The following is a 16,192-nucleotide window of genomic DNA, read 5'->3' on the forward strand; positions in this document are numbered from 1 at the left end:
TCAGCAAATAAATTTTTCCTAATATCCAATCTAATCCTCCCCTCATGCAACCTGAAGCGATTTCCTCTTGTCCTATCTCTTGTTACCTGGGAGAAGACACTGACACCCACCTCGCTACAACCTCCTTTCGGGTAGCTATAGAGAGCAATAAGGTCTCCCCTGAGCCTCCTTTTCTCCAGGCTTAACAACCCCGGTTCCCTCAGCTGCTCCTCAGAAGACTTGTGCTCTAGACCTTTCACCACCTTCGCTGCCCTTCTTTGGACACACTCCAGCACCTCAGTATCTTTCCTGTAATGAGGGGCCCAAAACTGAACACAGTATTCGAGGTGTGGCCTCACCAGTGCCAAGTACAGGGGAACAATCACCTCCCTGCTCCTGCTGGCCCCACTATTTCAGATACAAGCCAGGATGCTATTGGCCTTCTTGGCCACCTGGGTGCATTGCTGGCTCATATTCAGCTGGCTGTTGACCAATACTCCCAGGCCCTTTCCACCAGGCAGCTTTCCAGCCACTCTTCCCCAAGCCTGTAGTGCTGCATTGGGTGGTTGTGACCCAAGTGCAGGACCCGGCACTTGGCCTTGTTGAATCTCATACAATTGGCCTCAGCCCATCAATCCAGACTGTCCAGATCCCTCTGTAGAGCCTTCCTACCCTCAAGCAGACCTACACTCTCACCCAACTTGGTGTTGTCTGCAAACTTACTAAGGGTGCACAACAATCCCCTCATCCAGATCATTGATAAAGATATTAAACAGAACTGTCCCCAGTACTGAGCCCTGGGTAACACCACCTGTGACCGCCCACCAACTGGATTTAACTCCATTTACCACAACTCTTCAGGCCTGGCCATCCAGCCAGTTTTTTACCCAGCAAAGAGTATGCCCATCCAAGCCATGAGCAGCCAGTTTCTCCAGGAGAATGCTGTGGGAAACCATGTCAAAGGCTTTACTAAAGTCTAGGTAGACAACATCCACAGCCTTTCCCTCATCCACTAAGCAGGTCACCTTGTCATAGAAGGAGATCAGGTTAGTCAAGCAGGACCTGCCTTTCATAAACCCATGCTGACTGGGCCTGATCCCCTGGTTGTCCTGTACATTCTGCATGATGGCATTCAGGACGATCTGCTCCATAACCTTCCCCAGCACTGAGGTCAGACTGACAGGCCTGTAGTTCCCTGGATCCTCCTTCCAGCCCTTCCTGTAGATGGGCGTCACATCTGCTAACTTCTAGTCAACTGGGACCTCCCCAGTTAGCCAGGACTGCTGACAAATGCTTCAAAGTGGCTTGGTGAGCACTTTCGCCAGCTCCCTCAGTACCCCTGGGTGGATCCCATCCATCCCCAGAGACTTGTGTGTGTCTAAGTGGTGTAGCAGGTCACTAACCATTTCCCCTTGGATTATGGAGGCTTCATTCTGCTCCCCATCCCTGTCTTCCAGCTCAGGGGGCTGGGTAACCTTAGAACAACTGGTCTTACTATTAAAGACTGAGGCAACGAAGGTATTAAGTACCTCAGCCTTTTCCTCAGCCTTTGTCACTATGATTCCCCTGGCATCCATAAAGGATGAAGATTCTCCTTAGCCCTCCTTTTGTTGCTAATGTATTTATAAAAATATTTTTATTGTCTTTTACAGCAGTAGCCAGATTAAGTTCTAGCTGGGCTTTGGCCCTTCTAATTTTCTCCCTGTGTAGCCTCACAACATCCTTGTGTTCCTCCTGAATTGCCTGTCCCTTCTTCCAAAGGTCATAAGCTCTCTTTTTTTTTTCCTGAGTTCCAGCCAAAGCTCTCTGTTCAGCCAGGCCGGTCTTCTTCCCCGCCGGTCTGTCTTTCAGCACATCGGATGGCCTGCTCCTGTGCCTTTAAGATTTCCTTCTTGAAGAATGCCCAGCCTCCTGGGACTCCTTTGCCCTTCAGGACTGCATCCCAAGTGACTCTGTGACTCTGTCAACCAGTCTCCTAAAGAAGCCAAAGTCTGCCCCCCGGAAGTCCAAGGTAGCAGTTCTGCTGACCCCCTTCCTTATTTCTCCAAGCATCAAATACTCATCAGTGTACAATCACAGACTGCATCAGTAAAGGAGATAGTCTGGATGTAATAAAAAGTATATTGTTCTTTTTACAGCATATTATAACAACAACCTATTACAAATAGTTAGGAAATAATACATGGAAATATGTCAGTGTTGTAAAACAACTAAAGCACCAGGATGCACCAAGATGCATCAAACTATTTTCATCCCTTTGTTTTTATTATAAGAGAAAGAATAAAGGATGCTATTGTTATTGACTCTACCATGCTGCAAGGTCTTACTCTCGAAGCTGGCAAGGGAGGAGGGTGCAAAGTACTTCCTAGCTTTAACAGAAGTAGAAATAGCTCCCTTTACAAGAGAAGTTATAGATGAGGTAGTTTGCAGGATGTTTAACATACCTGTTTGTCCTGGGAAACCAGGGGGTCCTATATTGCCTGGAAGTCCTGGAAGTCCTCGGGAGCCTGGAGGACCTGGGGGACCTCGTGAGCCAGGAGAGCCTTTGAGACCTTTGATTCCAGGTGGCCCAGCTAGGCCCCTGTCTCCAATCTGACCTTTAAAGCCTGGTAAGCCTGAGAAAAAGAGCTTTAATCTATGTATGCAAATGCAGAAAAAGGGTTCAGCAATTGTATCTGAAAAGTAGAAAGTGATAGATTTTTGGTATAAATTTGAATATCATCAAACATGGCAAAGTAACTTGGAAACTTTGCTACCACGCTGGAGTCCTGGCTCTGCCTAGATTTTTCACCTGGAATGTTTGTTTTCTTGTATTTCTTTAGTGAGAGGCATATCAGTAGCAGTGCCCTGTGAAAAATCCCTACTAATTTGTAAATACTTTTGAAATATATGTCTCCTAGCTCTCCCTAAATAACACTTCTACTTAAGAATAAGGAAGATAAAAGTATCACAGTAATGACAGGAGCTCAGTTAAGTTACTCAGGACAACAGAGCAAGAGATAACTCTTCCATTTATTACTTGACAGTGAACACACTGATTTGGCCAGTTAGGAAACAGTATGGGAAGGGAAGGAAAGTTGGCAAACTTCTGAGATGCACGCTATACATTCCTTGAGTTTAAGGAAATGTGCAAAACATAATGCACACCCCCACTAATGAGCAGCCCCCATGGAAATATTTGTCATGCCAGCCACAAAAATCATGATTAAATCTGCTAGAAAAGATGTGCAAAGCTTAGAGGTGTGAGGTAACCTGATGGATGTTGTGTACCTTGAGGTCCTGGCAGGCCCATGACACCTCTGAGTCCTGGTGGCCCTGGTAAGCCTGTGTCACATGGCGGACCAGGGAAGCCTGGACAGCCTGGTGCTCCTATATCACCTTCTGGGCCTCTAAAACCTTTGGCACCTGGAAATCCTGGAGTACCAGGCGGTCCTGGAAACAAAAAACATTTTAAAATGTTTTATTTCCATTACTCGCCATCCTTCAGAATTCCTAATTGTAATTTTGAAATTAACATGTTCAGTTATTGTAATATCTTACTTATGCTCTAGTTTGTGAAAACTGATGCTTTTCTGCAATTTAGAATTGGCTGTTGTGGAGAGCTGCTTTCTTTAAGGAACAAATACGAATTCAACTCTCACCTACAGGTAAGAACAACTTTATGGCACAAAAAGCTAGTTTCTGATGTGTAGGAGAAGAACAGAAGGAGTTCACTGGATTGCACCAGCTACACAGCACTGGGGTCAGTTCTATAGGTGTTCCCTGCACAGAAGGGCCGGGGGAGGTGTCTGCTTAGGGCTGGGAAAAAGGAAGACCTGTAAAAGGAAACAGCAATATTTGCTATGAAGAGGGAATTAAGTGGCACTGTGGAGACACCTGCAGCAACCAGCAAAACTCCTCTGCAGAAATGAGAAGAGTAGTGCCCAAGATATTGAGGACTATATTGTATAATTCTGGGCAAATAAATTCACCCCACTCTCCTTGAGTGTTCTCCCACCTTTTGCCAGTCTTTTCAGATTTGAGTAAGCAATCTGAGGCAGGGACTATCTGTGTGGCAGAGCAGGAGGCCTTAAGCACAGATGGCCACTAGGCAGCAAGTAACAGTAGTAAGAATAGGAAGCTGCACTGTTACTCCATGGACTGGGTAAAGGCGCCTTCCCCTTTCTGCAGTGCAGATCTCCTCAGTGGCTGATCAACCTTAACTGTAAAAATGTAAACATAAAAGAAGGATGTACCGTTCACAGTCACCATTATGGATCCAGGTAAGAGTAAGTTTTATCTGAATCAGGACCGACTTTACTCAGATTTTCTCCTTTGAACACATGGAAATGCTTCATAAAGAACTGGCTCATACCTTGAAGCCCAGGAATGCCTGGATCACCCCTTGCTCCTTGTGCACCAGGGGGTCCTGGCAGTCCCCTGTTGCCTGGGATTCCTGGAGGACCATATGTGGTATCACCTGGAACACCTTTCTGACCATCTATGCCAGGTGGACCTGGAGGGCCATTTTTACCATCAGCTGTAGATCCTCTTTCACCTTCATCACCAGGATCACCAGCTTCGCCTCGAAAGCCTGTTGGTATGATTTTTGAATTCAAAAAGGGCATAATTTGGAAGTAGTGGGGGTTTTTTTGTTTGTTTGGGGTTTTTTTTCCAAAACTGTGGAATATTATAATGCAAATTAAACCAGAATTAAATTATCACTATGCAAAGAAAAATAACATCATACGTGAAATTTCAGGTTTCTCATTTACAGTTAATGATACATGAGGACTTAAGGGGGTAATTATTCCTGTGGGAAGTGACAGTGGTTTTCTTTGGGGCAGCATCTATCTTGTGTACTGTCACTCTCGTCCAGTTCAATCCCTTTGCTAAAATGATACTAATTGTTCTCAGTTTTCTGAAAATATTTCCTCTCTGGACACTGAACTTTAGATTATTGCAGCACCTGTAATGCTGGAGGAAAGAAACTGAAACTGGTAAAGATTCCTCTTCCATTAGCTGTCGTTGAAATGTGCTTCCTATTCTGTTCTACCACGGTAGCTACCTTACCCTGTATGTATGCATTACAGCTTGACCAGCAGGTCTCCTGGATTAGGAAAAGCACAATTCACCTTCTGGCCCAGGGATTCCTGCTCCTGGCCTGCCTCGATGGCCTTTTTGCCCATCAAAGCCATTTGGTCCAGGATGACCGGGAAGTCCTTTTAAACCCTTTGGTCCTGGGAATAGAAAGAAAATATGTAAAAAAACCTGACAGAGCTCTAAAATGTGTGATCTAAGGAAACAATATTGCATCTTTATCCCACGTAAATTCATGTAGTTTGAAGACAAGTGGATTTCATCTCCTTCTAACACTTTGGGCAAGAGCTACCACCCAAGTCACAACCAAAGGCATGGTTGCTGTTTCTCTAAATGGACTTGTTCCCTAATCCATAAACAGCAGACTGCAAATCACCAGAGTAAATTAGAAAAATAAAAAAAGTATCTCCTATAACATTTTAATGTTACAGGACATCAATATTAACCTAGTGAATGACAGGTGTAAACTCAAATTCTTATATTCTCCTGTGCTATACTCTGCTTCTGGAATGGTGCAGATGAGCTCAATATGCTAATCCCTGTTCTTTCATGTCTGTATAAATTCTAGCTACCACCCACAATACTGATGTCAGGGAGCTGTGCATTACCATATTAAGCAGCTTGAAAATCCAGTATCTCCATTTGTTCTGATCAGGATTTTCTGGGGTATTTCAAATGTTCTGGAGGTGATCACAAGCAACATTTTGCCAGTTCCTGGATGAGTTCTTTGAATTTAAATTAAGTTGAACAAGTTGAAGTAATGGTAATAAGTATTCAGATTTTAGGGCTCAATTGTAACTTGCCATGAGCAGTATAGTTTTAGAAATTACAGTCTTGCAGCATATCTTTGCCTTGCACACCTTTTCTCCCAGTATCCAGATGTACATATTCTAGGTCTTACCCGACTCCAGCCATCTGCATACTTTACAGACTCTCTCATGCATTTTAACTGAGGCAGGGCAGAGTTTCATGCTACCTTCATTTAGTCATTTCTATGGAGGCAGCCTGCACACCTTTTGATCATGCAAACTGCAGCTGTCTGGCCCTTGATTCTATTAGACGAGTATATTCCTGTGTATTTGCATTTTACGTTTTGAGACATGTATCCGTTGAGAAACTAGAAAAGTGTATCTTTTTAGGATAGCTTCTTTTTTTAATTACCAACTTAAAACTCCATTTCAATTAAAACCAAAAATTCTGCCATCTGTTAAACATACCTTGAACACCTTTAAAACCTGGGGGACCTGGATTTCCAGGGTATGATAACGTAATGCAGACAGTCTCACCTGAAGCAAGAGGGAGAAAGAAACTGGCCTATTTGATTTTAGAAAAAATGGAGTCTGAACATTTACTGTAATATTTCTGTAGAACTAACCAACTAGATATGCAAAGGTAAAGAGAAGGGACTGTTTATGCACACTGTTATTTCCATATTACTTAAGGTTTGATGGAGAATCTTAAAATGTATTTTTCCTGACACTTATTTTGTATAGAATATTGGTAATGATTCAAATTGTTGTAATACAGTTGTATTCTGTAAAGACAAAAAAATTTTTTTTACTTGTCACAGAAATTTGTCTTTGCAATAGTCTCTGTTGAAAGAAAGAAATTCTATTTTCATCTCAATTCTATGTACATTTCTGGTTTATACATACTGCTATGAGTGTAGATTTTTTTATTTTGGTAGAGATTTTTTTATAACCAAAAACCAGACCAAGCCTTAAGTATGAGTTGTATTTTCCTGCTCCTTCAGCAAAAAAGCATTGCCTTGCAAATCCTTACACTCAGAAGTACTCTTTACTCCAGAAAATAATTCCTCTGATGGTGTGCAAGTGGCACTTTGCAGGTTTAAGGCCCCTAGCAATTCATATTCTCACTAGTGTCTGCTGCTAAATGCTGACAGTATTGTACCTTTCAGTGGCCATACTTCACATGACCACTGAGCTTGCCAAAATTGATTTTCACTATAAATGAGTAACACTGTATATAATACACATGAAACTGTAATGGATGCTACCAAAGATGCATTTTGTGATTTGGTTCTTAATGCAAACATTCAAAATTACCTTTCTGGCCCTTTGGACCAGGTAGCCCAATGCTACCAGTATCCCCAAAGTCCCCAGGGCTACCTCTGACTCCTGGAGGGCCGGGAAACCCCAAACCAGGCAATCCCATCTGTCCTTTTACCCCAGGAAGTCCTGGGACCCCAGGGAATCCTTTATCACCCGGCAGTGGTACTCCAGAATCGCCCTAAAAGAAATTGTTGATAAGAAATAGTAAGACCTAATTTCTTTCCTCTCTTTGATTATCAAAAGCCACATTAGAGAATTATCTGGAGAAACCACTCTTCCACAATTAAGTGACTACATGGATGATATTAGTAGTTTTAAATATTCAAAGGCAATAGGAACAAAGGGTGGAGTTTTGTGGGGATTTTTTTCTTCCTGATCCCATAATATTGGCACACAGAATATGCAGAAATTATATTCAGGAATATAAAAATAAACAGTAATACTTCCAAGGAAATAATTTTTCAATGCATAAAAACTATGATTTTTGATCTAGGCTAACATGAAATGATAAAAGTGATTAATCTACTAGGGATTTGGAATAAAATGGTAGTTTTCCTTAAGTAGCTAGCCCTTTCATAAGACAATAGGTTAACTGAAATGGGAAAAAAACCTCTGAGAAAGTCAAACATACCTCGGCTCCTTTTTCCCCAGGCAATCCTAGTTCCCCATCTCTGCCATCATTACCTCTTTGGCCTGGAAATCCTGGAACCCCAGTAGGACCTCTTTCACCTTTTATTCCTTAAAACAATTTGAAAAAAATTAAGTATAATATCTGCAGTAAGTGTTGGGAGTTTTTTATTTCCGCTCAGGTAAATGCTGGGTAACCATTCGTCATATCTGTATGATAATTTCCAGTTCTTGAATTCACATTTCCTTACTGAGGTATTTTAGGCTTAGGAAGGCAGTATGTAGTTGGACACCTCATGGAACAACTTGGTCTTTCTGTAAAAGACATGTTTACAGGTACCACAAGAAATGTGGCTTTTGTTCATGCTATATACAGAGTGAAAATATTTTGCTATTGAAATCAGTCAGACTTTTATTGTTGATTTCAGTGAAATCAGGATATAGCGATGCCATATGACGCAGAACATTTATATCAATATTCCCAAAAGGTTTTTTCTTTTTTTTATCCCTAGATTTCTCTTGCACTGGTATTTATGAAAATGTAATTTTTGCATAAAGTACAATAAAACTATTCTAACCCAAAGATTCATTTTGCTATGTCAAGAAATCCTTTGCAAATAAACAGCAAATGTTTTGCCCTGCTCCAACATCTGTAAACAAACACAGGGATCCAAAGCTAAGCTAACTTTTCACAAACAATAAGATGGACATCTTTTGCCTGAATAATTAGTTTAGCATTTCTAACTAAGCTTTGCCATCAGATTGCTGTAATTTGTTGTTCTCTGCTGCTTTTGCTTTTGCAAATCATAACCATAAATGGTTTTGATCTATTTAATTACAAGAACTTCAGTTGTGCAACTGGTGGCCTATTGTTTCTCTTCAATGTCTGGTCAAGAGTAATTTTTAGAAATAGGAGCAGGAAACTGAGTAGCTTTTGAGACTTTGAGTTTTTCCCAAGAAGGATGTTGGTGGTTTAAGTTGAGATAACAGCTGGGATACTGGCATATGACATTTCAGGAGGTGGCTTCAGTACAATAGTAGTTCTTCATGCTTTCACAATAATCATATTCTGCTTAGTCTTTGCTATACAGACCTCTGTGAGACCCTGATTATCAATCACATGACATGAAAAGTCACTTGTTAGCATTAATAACAAGCTGTTAAAATTGTTTTATGGCTCAACTATAGAGTAAAAAACACAAAACACGGTGTTGTTGATCTTGTGTTTAGCAAGCAGAATATGAATGAGATGGTACCAAGAAAGCAGTTTGGATATACATGACCTCTGGGCTTCAGTAACTTACTAAACTAGTGACTTTATTAAAGAGTAGATGAAAATGGTTTTCTCACACTGTTGCCTAGGCATTGCATAGGAAACAAAAAGGCAGATGATAAAATGTGTGTTTACCTTTTATTCTAACTCTTCCTGGATCACCCTTCTCTCCTTTTTCACCATGTTGTCCAGCAGAACCAGGTGTCCCCTTACCATTGCCAAAAAAAAAAAAAAAGGTTGTCAGTTATCTCCAGCAAGGAATCAATGTGGGAATTGAGGGGAAAATCAGATATCTATGTCTTGCTCTTGCATTGTTTCCTGAAACCAGACCAATTAAAGTAACAAGCCAAAACGGAAGACTTATCTCTTTTGACGTCTATAAAGAGGTGTGTGAATGGCACCTGGCCTTTTCAGCCTGACTGCCAAATGAACAGATAGACAACTATAAGAAATTGTAATGCTAGAAGAATTGGGTCCATGGCTGTATACAGCTGTGGCTGTAAATGCAAGAATATTAAGATGCAAACGATTCACAAACTCTTCCCACTGCAGACTTCAACCCACAATCCACCAAGGCTATGCAGAAAGGGAATCCCTGGAGTGTGGTGACTGCTGGATGAAGCTGTCCTCCCAGAAGTGAACATGGCAGTAGGTAAGTGATGCTTTTTTGCTGAGTGAAAGCCCACGAAGCTGCTAATAAAAAATTTCATCTATGTCTAGCTAGGTACCTGGTATTGTCAGAAGAATCTATGACTTGACAGGTTTAGAGGGGAAAAGAAGTGCTTTTCTATATTTTTATGCTGATTTGTGCTCTTAGTTCTTCAAGCAGAGTGTGGTTTGCGTATCATCATTAGTGAGGGTCTGATCTTGCAACAGTACATGTGGGTAAATATATTTTACCATGTGAAATTTACACAGAAGTAAAAGGTCACTAAGGCTGAAAAACTGGGTATTATTTAGCCAGTTTCCTGTTATTGAAAATCTTTCATTAAGAAATAGGTGGAGAAAATACAAATTATAAAGTGATTGTACATTGTGACAATTGTATAACAGGCAGGAGACTTCTGAAAAACGTGGTGTTTCTGAAACTAGCAGTGACTATTTGTTAAGACGTCTAGATCTTTAAGTTGGCAGTGACCAGTTCTTAGTGTTTCAAAAGCAAAATGAGATAGTTGGGAAGAAAAGAGCAGAAAAATGGAAAAAGTATATATATGTAGCACTTCTGTATCAAAGTGAATTATTTCTTTCCAAACTGAGTACTTTGTCCTGGTTTCTCACTTAAAGAACCTAAGAACACCAAAAAGTTCAGGACAAGGCTTCAAGCTTTACTTCAGAACCACAAGGGCTAAAGCATACTTTCAAAAGTAACAAAAAGATTGAAATCTCACATAATCCACTCATGTAAAAGGATTTTAAGAAAAGAAAAATAAAAAAAAATGCAAAGCTTGTAATGAAACCATTGGAACTAGAATGACAGAGCCCCTCCAACTCCTTCCTTCAGTCTCACAATGGTTTTGTTTTGTTTTCTTTTGAAAGAAAATGTTCTGGAAACTTTTAAGCAATTCCTCATGTGAAAAAGAGTTCTGCTATTGAAACAAAACAAAACCTCAGAAAACCCAAACAAAAACCCCCATATTGGAACCGTCATAAAGCCAAGCATATCCACCTATATTTTCAAAGAAATTGCTCTCACACACAAGAAAGTATATTAAAAAAAAATTCTATTTGGCATCATTTTGGTGTGCAGCATCCTGGATGTACAGTCCACAAGCCAGACCAGAGCAAGTGGAACAAAATCACAGCAAGTCCAATATATCATCTTGTAATGTATTCCTAAAGCAGTTAGATTAATTGGTGTTTTGAATTATTGCTCACTGTGGGGAATAAGATAAGCTATATGAAGCACATTAAAGAAAATAAGTCTGTTTCCAAAAGTAATAGCTAGTTTCACTGAGTTAGGCAACAAGCATCACCCATATAGGTCTTGAGCTCAAATTTGTTTGGTTTGTTAATCCTGCTGACAGCCAATATTGAAGTAGAAATACACATCTGACCTCAATGTACCTTTTAGATATTTCTTAATGATTTTCTTCCCCCCACCTTGCCATGAAAAATCTTTATGGGGTTCTTCCATGAAAACCTGGATGTCAGATTTGATAAAACAGAAATGAACTGGTCTTAGGAAAAAAAAATGAACATTGTATGCTGATGTCAAATTATTCTAGTACTCAGAATCTTTACTACCAAAAAGTTCACTCAGTTTTTGTTCTTGAGGAACTTGAAATTAAATTGTTACATTGCAAGAAAGGTATTCAAGCAAATGAAAAGTCTTTATTTTGATGGTTATAGTAATTTTTCCTTCTAAGAACTATTAAATCAAGGGTAACATTTTTATTCCATTTCAGCTTCATTGCTAATATGTATGTCAGAGAGAGACAAGGCATTGCCTATAGTGGCTGATCCTTGAGGAGAACAAACTTTGGGTGAGTAGTGACTGAAAATGGGAGATTATAAAGTAATATGGAACAGTAAAGGGATAAACACTAACAAATAGCAATGCCTTTCAGACTCTGTGGGAGTGAAAGACTCTACATTATGTTCAGACTGCTTCATAAAATAAATTAAGCACATCAAATAAATTAAGCTTTTCAATTAATTTCTAAAAAAGGAATTAAAAAAAAAAGACTTGAAATGCCTGAATAAAATCAAGGCTTCCTTTTCTTCAGACCCTACCCCCCCCGCAAGCGGATGTTGACAAAATCTGTCTTGACCTGCTGACATCATGCAATTCTTTGCCGTGATAAGGTTTTGCTGGAAATGCTTTCCTTTGAAATAACTGAAAAATCATCTTCAGTGAAGCAATTTGTGCATCTACAATGTCTTCAAGAAAAACAATGGGTATTCAAAACTAAAAGAAAAACAAGTCAAAACAAAACAAGATGAACATTCACCAGCTTTCCTAAGCCTCCTGACCACCCCACAAACACAGCATGGGATTCTGTCCCTCAGTGTAAAACTCTGCTGACTGCCACAAGGGAAATCAGATAGAAGCTAATAAAATGCATCCTCCAACAAGACTGTAATAAGCAAAAGTAGAAAAAACTTTTAAATAGTTTTCCAGGGCAGTTCCTACACCACTCTGCTTAAATGCCTCCTGCATAACTGGTAATTTGACGTTATTTATTTACTGAAGCTCATGAGAACTACTCACAGGGAGTCCTGGTGATCCCACTGCACCAGATAAGCCTGTGTCGCCCTTTTCTCCATGTCTTCCAGGGTATCCCATTTGTCCTTTCTTTCCTTGAGTACCTGGAGGTCCTTGCATACCACGGGGACCAGGAGGACCAGCACTACATGAGCAGAGGCCTTGATCTCCTACGTGAATGTGTCAAAATTACATTGAAACAGTTGCAAAATTAATACACAAAAAATTACACTGCCCTTTTTCTTTTCTGTGTGAGTAGTGCACAGACCATTTTATCTCATTATGGCCTTCAAAGAAGTGAAGCATATCAGTCTCTTTTTACAGTGCTGAATAACTGCTGCACTGACATGACTCTACTGACTTAGAAGCCCCAACGCCAACAGGCCGTTTAACTCCACACTTTGATGGGCCTTATCCTCCAAATTACCATAAACTTCTTGCAAATTTAGGTCTAACGTTATCTGGCAAAGGTCTCCTATTCAAATTGTTGCTATCCAGGTATACTTACCCTTTTCTCCTTTTTCACCTTTTCTTCCTGGAAGGCCTATCTGACCTTTTACTCCAGGTTCTCCAGGGATCCCTCTGTCAGTACAGATTATGCCTTTGAAAAAAACAAATGGTACAGCTAGTATAAATCAGGTTGACTGTTTCCACAGCTTAGGTCACGTGTTCTCCTCTCCCTTATCTTGTTATCCTCATGTGAAAAGCTAGAGATGTTATGAAATGCTTTACACGTCATTGCTTATAGATGATACTACAAGAGTCAGTCTGGCTAGAGCTGATGTTGACACATTGTTTTTTCATTGCCACTACTTCTTCCTTTTTCCACTGTAAAACTTCACAGCTCTTGTTTCTTTACTAAAGGATGCTGATTTGGATTTCCTCCCCAGTTTGCTGTGTTTTTGACTTCAGGTGATATATTTTTAGAGATGTTTTTCAGACATGTTACTTTGTGGATTTAAATCACCCAGGAAACTATGAAAATCTTGAAACCTTGCTGATTGACAACTAACAGGAAAAACATGTTTCCTACATCACATGTAAAGTTTAATATATCTGTCAAAATGCACTTTTCACCTCTACGTTTTTTGTAGGACCAACAAAAGCAATGAATCTATTAATATGCAGAATGATATTCTTGCCATATAAATTGCTGCTGAACCTACTGGGTAGTCCAGGTAAGCCTTGTCTTCCTGGATGTCCTGGTAGGCCTGGTGGTCCAGGAAATCCAGGTCTTCCTGGGATTGATTCACCTGTTCCAGGGAAACCAGGGTCACCTTGAAAACCTTGAGGTCCTGGTGCCCCACTTACTCCTGGGAGGCCAGGCAGACCTATAAAGAAAATAACAGTATATGGCCTGTACAGCTTCATAGTATCAATTACTACAAGATATCAAGGAGGAAATTACAGACCGTTCAGAACTGTCCTGAAGAAGAGCTGCTATATCACAAAGACTTAAATCTAAATCTTTAGGTTTTCCAGGATTCCTAGGAAAAGAGGCTCCTGCTTTAGACCTTCAAATGCTTCTTTTCCTCCTCCCCATTATCTCTTTTCCAGACATCCCAGTTACTCTAGTTCCTTATATAGAGCAAAGTCATGCTCATCACCTTCCTTCGTGTCTTTTTGAGATGGAGAATAGAGTTTTTGAGCACAGGACTCCAGATACAGGCATACTGTGGATTTATAGTGCATGGTAGTATTCTGCTTTGTCTTCTGTTCCTTTTCTAGTAATTCCTGAACTTCTGTTTGGACCATTTTCGTTCTTTTTTGGCCACTAAGTGCTGAGCTAATATTTTTATTGAACTCTCTGTAGAGCTCAAATCCTTACTGTTGGTGACTTGCCATCAAGCAAGAAAAAAAGAACAGGGGTTTTTTTTAGCTGCTTTCTCTCCCATTGGTATATAGTTCACATTTTATCCCCTACTTTTCTTACTTGTTCCATCATCTCCTGGTCTTCCTAGCAGGCCTGCAGGTCCAATTGGTCCAACTGACCCCGTATCACCAGCAGGACCTGGAAATCCAGGATCTCCTTGTGGACCTACACAGAATTATAAAAACATGTGAATTGAACACGTTACGCAACTGACAGCTTAAATCTAAATTAAACTGCAACCAAAATTATAATTTGGGAACTACACAAAAGTAAAATACAGTAACTTCTTTTGTCTTTATAAAACATTTTTAAATGTGTAACAATTTAATTTTAAGGTGGGAGGATTTGGTTACTTTTCTATGGATTCCTGCTCATTTTGTGGGCACCGTTTTAACTCTTCTTCACTCCGTAGTAGTATCTTTGTGCTACATATTTCAGAATGCTGAGAGCAGTGTTTGCCCCAAATAAATATGTCACATTTAAAATAAATGTGCATCTCATGTTATGCACATTTGGCAGTGCACACAGGGAGGTCATTTCAGGATCATCCTAGTTTAAATTATACAAATTTTAAAAAGCATATTTTTAAAATTGCTATAATGAATAAATTTTAAAATTGCAATTACATAGTGATAAAGAAAACATGAATCAGATATAAAAGGCTTCATTAAATTGAAAAAACAAATATTGGTAGTAGTTCTGTTCTCAAACAATTCTGCTAAAGGCCTCTTTCTCTGAAGAATGTATCCACTTACACACCATGTACATGATTAACTTTAGATGTTACTTGAGATGTTAAGCATGCGGTTAAGTCTTCTGTTGCATCGGCTGGAAAAACACAGAAGCCAATGGAAAACTAATTTAATTGATTTTTGGATGAGGCCCCCATCTAATGGGTAGGTTCTGCTGAGCTGGGGTTGTGTTCTAACTTACTTCCGTGTTCACGATCAGCATTTGCTGCACTAGAAATACAATTTATTGTAAGTTCTCTGTTAAAATATTCTTACAATACAGGTTCCCCAAGTGTGAGATGTCAATGCAAATCCCTTCCAGGCAGCAGGCTTGGCTGTTCCCCACTGCCTCCTGCTATGAAATAAGAACCTCCACACACCTTTTCACCAATTAGATAATAAAGATGGGGATAAAGGGAGCTGGAACATACAAACCCAGCCTGAGGTGTAGGTAGGAAGGTAGTAAGATTGACAGGTATTCTGTTGGGAGTACTAGTTCCAGGATTTCACCCCTGCTATGCAACAAGAAGCTTAATTGTAGTCTAAAATCTCTGTGTAGTGGCAGTTCTGAAAATAGGAATTCTAAATTACAGTGGGAAAGCTGGTTTTCTTATTTGCCATCCATTATCCAGCATGGGCTTATTTTTCATAGCTTTTTCTTATATATGCTTAGGCCCAATAACTAGGGATAGTCCTGCATGCATAAAGATCTTCCAAGCAAACATTTAATCTGAAACTTTTATGTTTAACATAGTTCCAGTAAGATCAGTGAGACACAAACTCACACAGAATGTGGCCACTAGGAAGACAATGTTTTAGGATCCTGTTCCCTGAATCCCTGGTCATCACTTTCAAACACCTTAGCAAAATAGGTCCTGCACACTTCATACAGCAGAAAGACTAGTTAAAACTAGCTATAACCTTTTACAGGAAGCAGCGGAGTTCCAACAGCGCCAGGAGGACCTGGGGGTCCTTCTTCTCCTGGATCCCCCTGTAAGAGTCCAACAATAAATTTTACTGATAAATATGCAGTGTGATAGCATGTAACTGAAAATTTCAATAATGGTGGGGTATGTAAGGATGTGACACACGTGACCTTGGAAACTTGATTTTGACGCTTTATAGCATTTAAAACCAGGAAAAAGATTTAAAATAATCATTATCTTTCAGGATACCAGTGACTAAACAGTAATATACCTATTGCACATATCTATTTGACTCTTCAGAACTTGTGACTGCTGTATTTGATTTCATTCATTTATTGTAAAGACAAATCAATAACAGTAAATCAGTACCCATTTAATTGAGATGTTTTGATTTAACAACCAAGCTGTAATTATTTGCCTTAAAATT

At 39.8% G+C, this 16,192-nt stretch overlaps 1 protein-coding gene across 1 annotated transcript in view; it reads right to left on the minus strand.

Moving 5' to 3' along the window:
* The window catches only part of COL4A4 (collagen type IV alpha 4 chain), a 77,721-nt gene that overhangs the window by 23,367 nt on the left and 38,162 nt on the right, over positions 1-16,192 (minus strand). The window contains exons 18-30 of the mRNA XM_052803390.1: positions 15,761-15,830; positions 14,169-14,273; positions 13,402-13,566; positions 12,744-12,836; positions 12,242-12,405; positions 9,166-9,238; positions 7,762-7,868; positions 7,125-7,308; positions 6,276-6,344; positions 5,094-5,198; positions 4,334-4,552; positions 3,250-3,411; positions 2,424-2,594 (exon numbers count right to left, since the gene is read on the minus strand). Of these exons, the coding sequence (XP_052659350.1) occupies positions 2,424-2,594; positions 3,250-3,411; positions 4,334-4,552; positions 5,094-5,198; positions 6,276-6,344; positions 7,125-7,308; positions 7,762-7,868; positions 9,166-9,238; positions 12,242-12,405; positions 12,744-12,836; positions 13,402-13,566; positions 14,169-14,273; positions 15,761-15,830 (1,687 nt within the window). The remainder of the gene's footprint in view (positions 1-2,423; positions 2,595-3,249; positions 3,412-4,333; positions 4,553-5,093; positions 5,199-6,275; positions 6,345-7,124; positions 7,309-7,761; positions 7,869-9,165; positions 9,239-12,241; positions 12,406-12,743; positions 12,837-13,401; positions 13,567-14,168; positions 14,274-15,760; positions 15,831-16,192) is intronic.

The sequence above is a fragment of the Harpia harpyja genome, chromosome 12, assembly GCF_026419915.1.
Source record: "Harpia harpyja isolate bHarHar1 chromosome 12, bHarHar1 primary haplotype, whole genome shotgun sequence".
Taxonomy (NCBI): domain Eukaryota; kingdom Metazoa; phylum Chordata; class Aves; order Accipitriformes; family Accipitridae; genus Harpia; species Harpia harpyja.